Consider the following 10,150-nt stretch of genomic DNA (forward strand, 5'->3'; position numbering starts at 1 on the left):
TATTTATGTGAGGTTTTAATGGGGCAGACCACCATGTTGCACAGGCTGACATCCACCCGCAGACAGAACCCCAGGACTGGCCATTCAGTTCCCACATAATTTGTTTTCCAGTACAGCTGTCTTGAAACTGCTATTGTAATTTTTGCCAGCATCTCATCATTTTTGTACAACCTTACTAATGTGGGCAGCCCCCAAAGCAGGGAAGGAGCCTGGGGAGGCTCAGAGGCTGAGAAGGGAAGAGCATTGAGGGGTAACACAAGCTATGGAGGGGTGAAGGAAGCAGTGTCAAATCCTGACATGTTTTTCCTTAGCTGCCTGCATAGCCAAGGCACAGGAATTTAAAGCATTTTCTGCACTAGAAAGATGGATTATCCTTGTTTGACTGCATGCCCCAGGATGCTGAATGTAAGCTTGACATTGTGCTTGCTTTTCTTGATTACCTTTCATGGGCCCTAGGCTCCAAACTGTTGCCCAAGAAAACACAGTTCAGCCCCTGCAACGGGACAAGGTGTTCTGGCCAGCAGTGTGCTCTACAGAAAAGGCGATGCTGCTTCTCTGCTCTGTCCAGCAGTGACACTTCATGACTTTTCCCTATCTGTAGAAGGCACATTATGACTCATTAGCTCTCTAACAACACTGTATATTGGGCTGGTATTTGTAATATACATTGCTGATTTTGTTCACAACAGAAAGCAGGAGGTGTTTCAGCCCTCACTGTCAAATGGTTTTCTTCTTGTGTTTTTCGCATTATTTCAGAGACCATTGTCACTTGTAGCACATGCCCGCAGGAAAAAGTGCTCTCTGCAGTTTTATTTTTATTTGGAATGTGTAGATATCAGTGTTACTCACTGAAGTGACAAAGAGGCGACTCCTTCTGTGGCTGCAGCCTCAGTGTGAGCAGACCCAGCCTGGGAGAGGCTAGGGTGAAGTCTGCTGGAGGTACTGACAGACGTGGGGGAGACTTTGGCTTTGGTTATGCATTCACCCGCCCTTGGCAGAGCCGGGCCCTGTGCCCACCGCAAAGAGTGCTCGGAGCTGCCAGGAGGGTGGTCCCAGGCGCGCTGCGTTACAAATGTGTGTTACAACGTGATGCTTTTTGCATAAAATTCAAACCAGGGGACTTCCACGGGGCTTCTGTTTGTGGCAGGGAAACGGGCTTGTTCACTTTTCCAGAAGAAACTACTGAAATCTGTGCTCAGGGGAGCAGCAGGTATTTACTTAAAATGAAGCTGTGAGAATAAGATATAACTCTTTATTTTTTTCTTTCTTTACGTTCTCCTTTCATAGGGTAAGGACTAAGGGTGCCGTTTGCCGCTGGGGCCGTGGTGCGAAATGCCCTTGGGGCAAGTACAGCTGGAGGCGGCCCTCAGCCGTGCCTCAGGGCGGCCAGAGCGGAGCAGTAAGGCATGCTGACGGCTGCTGAGGTACTGGGGGTGTGCAGGTGTTTGGGGCTGCAGGGCCCACCTGCTGACCGGGCGGTGGAAGTCACAGTGACCCCCATCATTCTGTAACCGGAGCGGCGGGTGCCAGAGGGATGACCAGCACCAGGCCGAGGTGTGAGCGTGGCATGGGCTACTCTTACCTTGGGGTAACGCTTTTGGTCTGAAGGAGGCATTCTGGGAGAGAAATCCCCCGGTTCTGCGCCTGCAATACTCACTGCATCTAAATGGCTTTTTCTGAGGCCATCGATCTGATGTGCCAAATGTGTTTAATGCACTTAATTACTCTCTTTCAGTCTTCTATTAGTTTCTATAGGCACTCTCAAATTTAATGTAGCGAAACCTAATTTACTTATGCGTGTACAGTTTGTATTATGCTGTGAAGTAACAAAGCAATCCACAGGGAACTTTTAAGCGCTGTGCAGCTAGTCTAGCTGCGTGTTACCTTGTTTATCTTTCTTTTTTTCTTTTTTTTTTTTTTTTTTTTTTTTTTTTGCCTCCTTTTTTAGATTAGAGAGCAGGGAAGCGTCTTTGAAGAACTTCTTGTTGGGATGCCTCACATCACTGCAGCTGCAGCCCTGCAGATCTGCGCGCTGCTGGCTGCGCTTCTTGCACAGTATTACATAGCCCAGTGGTATGGAACAGACCCTGCTCAGCGCACCCAAATGACAAAAAGGTTGTACATCTCTCCTTCCATACTCCTATTTATAAGAGTGTTCTCTTGCTTGTCCCCATTGACACTTTGTCCTGGAAAGTGAGAGTTTGGGTGGGATGGTGCTCATTCCTACACGAAAACAACATTCACGTCAAACCTAAGATATTTTAATGGCTTAATGTGACTGTATTAAAGAGACCTTCTGCATCTGACTGACAACTATTGCCGTCTTCACGCAAAAATCTGTGTATAATCTACCTGACTGAATGGCTGCATCTCATTCTGCTTTTGGACATTCCAATCTATGTGAATAAATCCCTTTAAAAGGGGAGAAATGAAATGTTTGAGTAATAAGGCTACTTCTAACTTTCCATTACCTTTCATATGCTTATTCTTAAAATAGGTTTTCTTGCACAGTATGACTCAGTACGGAGCCTTAAGTAACAGAAATTCTTACATCATATATTACTTAAGGAAGTCACAGTGATAGAGTTAGGCAAATAATGCAATTTTGTTCATGAATTAAGAGCTTATGTATTGACAGGGTCACATATACGTGTCTCTAAACGTGAAGTGGACAATAGTGCATGAGATCCAAGTATTTAATAGTGGTAACCATGGCCAGTGTTGGTATCTTCAAGATGTACCATGCAAAGGGAGATGTGGGGATAAGGATCCACGTTGAAAACACTTAGAGATTTCATGGCTGAAGTCAGCTGCTAACCATTTAGGTTCATGAAGAACTTTTTGGCTATTTTTTAACAGTCCTTTGGTGATGTGCACCATTTTTAAAAAGTCTTGTGCTCCGTATTCCCAAGTAACAGCTGAAACAGCAGAATCTGATGCAATTTAGCAATTCCTGTGGCCTGACTACAGAAAAAAAGCTGCTTTGCCAGGACAGGTGACATTTTCCAAAATTTACATATGGTTCACGGGCACCAGTGATGATTGAAAGGTATTTATATGCAGTCTAGATATGAATCTTGAGGAGAGCTTGTTCCTTGTCACTGGCTTCTTTTTTCTGTTCGCTGCAGAAGTGAAACCTTAAAGTTTAAATATATATATATATATAAACATTAATGTATTTGTAAACATAAAAATCCTGTAGAAAGTTTTTAAAACGTTGTGGTGTTATTTTTAACTACTGAAGGATAATTGCCTGTGGGAGCAGCTTTACAAAATCTTACTTGAGCCTGAATGCGTGGGCAGATGGTTTGAAGCTGTGGCTATCAAAGACGAGGTACAGTGTTACATACTGTCTGCATCTGTCAAACATGGCCTATTTTTACCAGGAGGTTGTGCTGCAGGGGTGAAATGAGTAACAGAGGGGAAAGGGCTCTCATTTTCTTGTTGAGACTGATTTGTGGCTTTGCACCAGTTTTAAGAAAACCGTTGCATGTCTTCTACACACACGTGCAGTTTGAACTCCATGTGAAGCTAGACATAATTCACGGCAGTAATTCCGTGTGTGTTATCTACTACTTTAAATTTATCTGTCTTGAAGACCATTGGATTAACTGCATTAATGTTTGCAGGATAAGATCTACAACAATGGAACGGGCATCTCATGCTGTACGTGGTGACCCTAGAAAATGCAGATGGGAAATCTGTGGGTTTAGGATTAAAACTCAGTTGCTGGATACATGACCATGAGGTAGTCTAGTAGAATAAGATTGTATCCATTTATATATATGCCACATCAGTTTAAAGTGATTATGGAATGGACTTGTTCAGGGAGGTTACACGGCTCCTTTGTGAGATGTAATCCTTGTGCAGTAGAAATACCAAAGGTTCTACATTGCCTAGACCTTTAAGGTCCTTTGTTATTGATTCATGTGCAGTGATCCAGGTGTTAAGGAGTACTTCTGAACCGTGGAAAATTCAGGCTTACTTTTGCCCCCAGGAAAGCCTAGCAGAGTGACAGACAAAAGGAAACAAACTGCACTTTTCTCAGCTCCACTATAAATTGCTTTTCAACCTTGCAGAAAGTGTCAGGTGTGTGTAAAGATAAAACTTTCAAACACTAAAAGATTAGTTGATTATTTGCATGTTTTTGGAGCAGCTTGTGCCTTCTGAATATCTTATCACAAAAAAATTGGTTATCCTAAAAATCTGGTGACATTTGTGACATTCCAAACCTTCCTTACTACTTGCTGTTTTCAATAACAGTTTGACACGTCAGGTTATTTGCCCCTTCCTGCTCCTGTTAAAAGGTATTTGTCAACCTTAAGCCTTCCAACAGGTGTGAGTTAATCTAAGATTAAAAAAAAAAACATATTGTTTGCACAGTTGTGGAACCCGCTTTTGCTTTCTTCCAGGCAGGGTGAAGGGAGTAAGACTGAAAGAACGAAGCTGGTGAACATCATAGAAGAGGAGGGAAGGTAGGACAAATGCAAGTTCTTTGGCACCAGCAGGCTCCTGACTGCTGTGGATGGACTGGTCTGCCATGGGCAGGGTTACCCAAATGATTTTTTTCATATACTGCTCCTACTACATTGTGAACAGAAGAAATATTTCAAAGTTCACCCCCTGCCCCCAGAATAAAGTTGAATTCTCCCCCTTTAAATTCAGCTGAGTGCAAATAAGCTATATTTACTATAGCCTTAAGCTGGGGCTCATTGCTGACATCTTGTACAAATCACAGTCAACCAATCTTTAAGATTTCACAGTAGAATTTACAAATCAGAATAATATCAAGCTCACCTATAGAAAGCAAACAGGTTTTCTCTGAAATAAAAATTCTAAAGCAGCTGTGGAGCTATGTATCTAAAGAAGTTATATTCATGTTCTTTCTTTTATCCTCTTGGAAAAAATTCCTTTGTCTTCTCTATTCCCTATAAGTGGTGTTAAAGTAAAATTCTCATTCTGTTTGGGCTTCAAATTATGAAGAATTTTAAGTCAAAGGCTTTGCAGCATTCCTTCATTCAGACAAAGGCTTAAAGTAATAATCAGAAAGCTGATTACCCTACAACTCAGTCTCTAAATAACTTGTTTGAATGTTGGGTATTAATTTTACATTTTAGGAATTGGTACTATGGAGAAAAGAAAATTAAAAGTGCTGACAGTGAAGCAGAAAACCATTCCTATTTTGCAGGTATTGAAGTCTTTGCAATCTTTTTGGATTTTGCTGGTGATAATGCGTTCTAAGTTCATCTATAGCGTATTTCTATATTTACCATGTAATTTTTCCCCCATTCTCTCTTAACACTGATACTATTTAGTAAGCAAAACAGAACGTGTAAGAGCTGAGGCCTTTCCACCTTGAGTTATGCAATGCTATCAATACATCACATATATGTGTTTGTTTTATTGAATAGATCTGAGTGTATTTTGTATTGACGTGTGAAATAATGGTATAGCTTTCACTTGATTCAAATGAATGCATTTAAATCAACTTCAGAAAAGGAAAAAGAAACCATTGTTTATTCTGCTCTGACAAAAAATTTCCCACAGTGGACTGAGCAGAAACATTCTGTGGCCCAAAGCGGAAAAAAAGTAATCACAAAATTAGTGATCGTGTGTAGCATTGTAAAGTGTTGAATATAAAGGTGAAGCTGAACAGTAGCTGTCAACACATACATGTGTTCATGCTTTCCAAAACTCTTCTAAGACTTGTACGTAATATCAAAGACACACAAATAGGAAAAGACCTTCCTTAGTGATTGCTGCTTTGTCAAATATTGTAGTAATACTCTTGGGGGGAAACAAACAAACCAACCAACCTGTTTCCTTGCTTACTTTTGCCTATTAATCTGTCAATTCTCTTCTGGTAGAAGTCAGAAGACTGTGAATGTCTGTGTAAATGCTTAACGTGCTTCATAAAACACTTCTCTTGCTAACTCTCTTTCTTTGTTAAATTAGCATCATCTCATGTTCACAGTCCAAAGCCTGAATCTATCCAGTTCAGTGTGGGACAGGTGATAGTTCACAAGAGATTTGGTTATTTGGGAGTCATTGTTGGATGGGATGTGAAAGCTAAAGCTCCAGAAGAATGGCTACAACACAAATATCCTCCAGAAAAACAGGTTTGACTGAATTGAACTCCTGTTTTTTTTGTTGTTTTTTTTTTAAATACATGCACAGAATATCTCCTGTTGAAAACAAAACCAAGAAAATCTCAAACACTGCTTCACACTTCCTGCTAACCTAACAGCAAATACTTGATTCTCCTATCAGCTGTGCAGCTGAGATATCCCTCTGCTTCTTCGCCACTATCGTCACTTTTGCAGCACTGATTGGTTAAACTTTGCTGGTCAGGTTGTACTTGACATTTCTTGACTTAAAATTACTTTTTATGCACAGTGTTGGCTTTAAAACAGCAGTGTCTACCTGTAATGTTGGAATAATTTTTTCATGATGTGTTACTGAAGTTGAAAAGTTTTATCTGATCTAGAGTAGATATAATGGGTAACAACTTCACTGCACCTAAGAAATGCAAGTAAGCCTTTGTGTTTAATCAGTTTCAGATAGGAAGCTATGCTTCTGAGGATCTGGACAGTTGAAACGTGTATCTATTTAAGAGTGAATTTTTATTAGAATTCTTGAAGCTTTTGAAATTCCCTAGCCTATGTCTGCGTTGTATTTGAAAATCGGATGCTGAATGTTCATTGATAGTGCTGGCCTAACAATGCAGTGTGGCATACTTGGGGGCTGGCCGCTGACATGCTGCTAAAGTGGCAGGAAGGTACTCATCAGTAAGCCAGAGAGGACTGAAAATGAGAAAAAATGAGAAACTGCCTGTAGATGAGAATTCATGTTCAGCTGGGAGCAGACATTCAGCACTGTTTTGTTCATTTTGTCCCTTCCCTGCTGTAATTTTATCCATCTGCTACTCAGCCTTGGCTTCTAAAACATCTGCATTCTTGCTTTTTCCCCTTCTCTTTCTGTCCTCTCAGTGGTATTGTCACTAACTGCACACCCATGTATTTTCCATCAGGCATTCTGATTTGTTATAAGCATCTTACATTTTTCTGTTCTCCCAATGACCTTTTGTTCATATTATGGTTTTATTTTCAATAGCGAAAGTGCGGTTTAAGTGTTGGTTTTTTTGGTTTCTTTTTTTTATATTATTTTTGACTCGCCTTTGCTTTTTCATATTTTGCGCACCTGCTATGCAAAATGCCTTCTGACCATTACAAGGCAACTATTAAGCTTGGTCATTGCAAATCCCCACTGAACATTAACCAGGCTTTGAGCCCATCCTTTTTCTGCCTTTCTCTGCCTTGCATTCATTACCACATTGTTGAGCAGAGGCCACTGCCTGTCACATGGATCAATACTAACTGCTGCATAAACTCAATTTATCTGCCTATATTCATCCATCACTTTTTTGTATTAAGATTGTGAGTTACTTTAGGTGGGAACATCTATGGACAACAGTCAGCACAGCAGGACCCAGGCCAGTGACTGGGGTTTGTAGGCACTACAAAAATAACAGTAAGCAGCACTTCCCTCCTGGCCAGAGGATTCTTATATATATGAGCAAGTTGCTGTAGCTTTATCCACAATTGGACACTGAGGATGTCAGAGGTGCTATGAATTTGTCCCTTTCTCTCTGGTGTTCTCTGTCAAGTTATGAAGGCAGAAGGAGGACTAACAGATTGTCACGGGACCTATATACAGAAAGCAGGCCCCAAGAAATACTCTAAGTTATATTTCTTGCAAGACACGTGGAAGAAAGTGATACTTAAAATCTTGGCTCTTAAAATAAAAAAAAAAAACATATATTCGCCAAGAAGAACCTCACTGCATTTTGATTGTTTTACATTTAGCTTTCCAAACTGATGTTGGTATGATCATACAAAGTAAACGTGCCATATGTATATACTGAGTGGATTTAGGTTCTGTAAGTCCAGTGAAAGTTAATGGATTATATAGTGTAATCTTTAGACATTGTCTCTTCCTGTGGCTATTTATTTTCCTTCTATTTTTACAGGACATAATACATACTCCCCACTATCGAATTCTAATTAACAATGCAAGTGGATTTGGCAAATCTACCGCTTACATTCCTGAGGAAGAGATAACACTTACTGTGGGATTAGAGGTAGTATTTATTTTTATTTAGTTGCAACTTGTTTGTTATCCTCTGTCTTTAAAAGCTGGCTGACCCTTGGTGTAATAGGAACTATTTATTTTACAAAGGTAACGAAACTAATAGAGAAAGCAGACACGCAAATTATTGTGAATGTATGTGTTCAGAAGGTGATAAATGACTCAAAAAAGTTAATGTCTCCTTAAAAGTGTCCAACTATGTAGGTGGTAGTGTTTTTGTTTGTTTGTTTCCCTGAAGTCCTTTAGTAACTTTGCTTTGGTTATGTACAAGCTGTTGCAGACATGGACTTTTGTTTTAGAATTCCACTGACCCGTCAAAGTTGGACAAGTCATTTAATCTCTTTCTACTGGATCTATCAACGTTTGTTGCTTTCTCAGTTCAACTCTGAAAAATCTGCATTTCAAAAAGCTTCTGTTTAATCACTGCCTAGACAGAGTAATGTCTCCCTTCTTAAACTGCAAGACTCTCTGCTAGTCTAGAATTCTGTTTTGTATATCATGCTCTTGGTAGTCTTTGATTTCTGGCTTACAAAAGATGTGCCTGATTCTTAAACTAGTCAGAGACTAGTAAAAAAATGTCTGTGTTAGCCAGGAATATAAAATATGTTAACACGCCTGAGCTCAGGGGTTGGAACCATGCTATCCCAGATGAGTGTCATGACTATTTAAAATTGGGTTCTGACCACTCTGACTCCTGTCTAAAAAAGGATTCTTTTATTATGCCAGTCATTTAGCTACGTTCAGTGACATTTTAGCCCATGGGGAGAAATAAATACCTCACCACAAACATTTTCCTTTTGAAATCCAGTTATCAGATGCTTACTCTTCCCACAGGTTATTAGGGAAGATAATCTAGACGCTTGCCAATCTAGATAGTTGAAAACCATCAAGCTGAAATTATCAGGGAGTCATGCCTATACCTCACGTTCAAAAGAAGTCTTGCAGATTGTCCTCACAACCTAATGGGCAGAATTATTTCCTAAAAAGTTGAAAATAACAAGAAAATGCTTAAACTTGCCCTAACCGTTTTTCAGCTGACAGTTCTAACCCACTGGCTTTCTGGATCACGACAAAACACTTAACTTGGATTGCCATCTGTGGATTTGTATCTTCAAATTAGACACTGTGGTACACCCACTGGATGGGCCCTGGGCAGCCTGATCTATTGGGTGGCATCCATGACCATGGCAGGGGGGGTTGGAACTAGGTGATCTTTAAGGTCCCTTCCAACCTAAGCCAGTCCATGATTCTGTGACAGATCACCAACTTGGTGTGTCTTCACTGTTTCCCTGACTGCTTTAGTGTTCCTGCTGCCTGAATAGTTGGATTGGATACCTGACCCAGATGAAAAAAATAACAGGAACCTTTACCAATGACAAACGAGTGCGAACTATTTCATACTTCACTGTTTCACGTCAATGTTAGAAAATCAAGCCCGGTTAGATCTTGCAAGTGATGCCTCAGGAGATTTGTTCATTTGTAAAGCCCTTGATGGTCTGAGAAAGCCACTGTTCTGATGGCATAAACTGCACTAAGGTGTGTGGAAAATCCCACTGTGTATCTGTGTACATTATGAATTTAAACTAATCAGGAGTTTTCAAAAAGCTAACTGGTAACTTAAATCATTCCAGTATCAGTTTGGATTTACTGCTAATTCTGGTGCTAATTCAACTTGATATATTTTCTCAGGTACACCACCCTGATGTTAAAGTCTATTTCTGTGGATATGATGGATCAAAGTATATTTTGCAGCCATGGTTGAGAGACATCTATCCTCATGACTGAAGCATTCAAGTATTTGTACATAAAATGTACATCTGGACAACATATTTCCTCTTTAAGCTTGAGCAAATGGACACCAAGAAAAAACTAATGTATGGTTTTTTTTTTCCCTATGATGGAATAAAGCATTCCTAAGCGTGTTTTATATTGAAGAATTCATTTCATTAGAAATGAACAACTGGCAGGTTGTGGAGCAGAAAAAAATGAAACATTAAAGTTC

At 40.1% G+C, this 10,150-nt stretch overlaps 1 protein-coding gene across 3 annotated transcripts; it reads left to right on the top strand.

The window, feature by feature from the left end:
• LOC110395819 (F-box only protein 21-like) lies at positions 1,037–10,144 on the top strand. 3 transcript variants are annotated; one of them, XM_021390717.1, is made up of 8 exons: positions 1,037–1,210; positions 1,949–2,115; positions 3,245–3,334; positions 4,413–4,475; positions 5,118–5,188; positions 5,956–6,119; positions 8,030–8,140; positions 9,838–10,142. In XM_021390717.1, exons 2-8 carry the CDS (start codon positions 1,991–1,993, stop codon positions 9,931–9,933), a joined length of 720 nt encoding a protein of 239 aa, XP_021246392.1. In that variant the 5' UTR covers positions 1,037–1,210; positions 1,949–1,990; the 3' UTR covers positions 9,934–10,142. The 3 variants fall into 3 exon arrangements, with proteins under 3 accessions (XP_021246392.1, XP_021246394.1, XP_021246393.1); XM_021390718.1 differs by lacking the exon at positions 1,037–1,210 and adding an exon at positions 1,237–1,554 and having other exon boundaries at positions 9,838–10,144; XM_021390719.1 differs by lacking the exon at positions 3,245–3,334 and having other exon boundaries at positions 1,042–1,210; positions 9,838–10,139.

Source organism: Numida meleagris, chromosome 3 (genome assembly GCF_002078875.1).
Source record: "Numida meleagris isolate 19003 breed g44 Domestic line chromosome 3, NumMel1.0, whole genome shotgun sequence".
NCBI classification, from domain to species: domain Eukaryota; kingdom Metazoa; phylum Chordata; class Aves; order Galliformes; family Numididae; genus Numida; species Numida meleagris.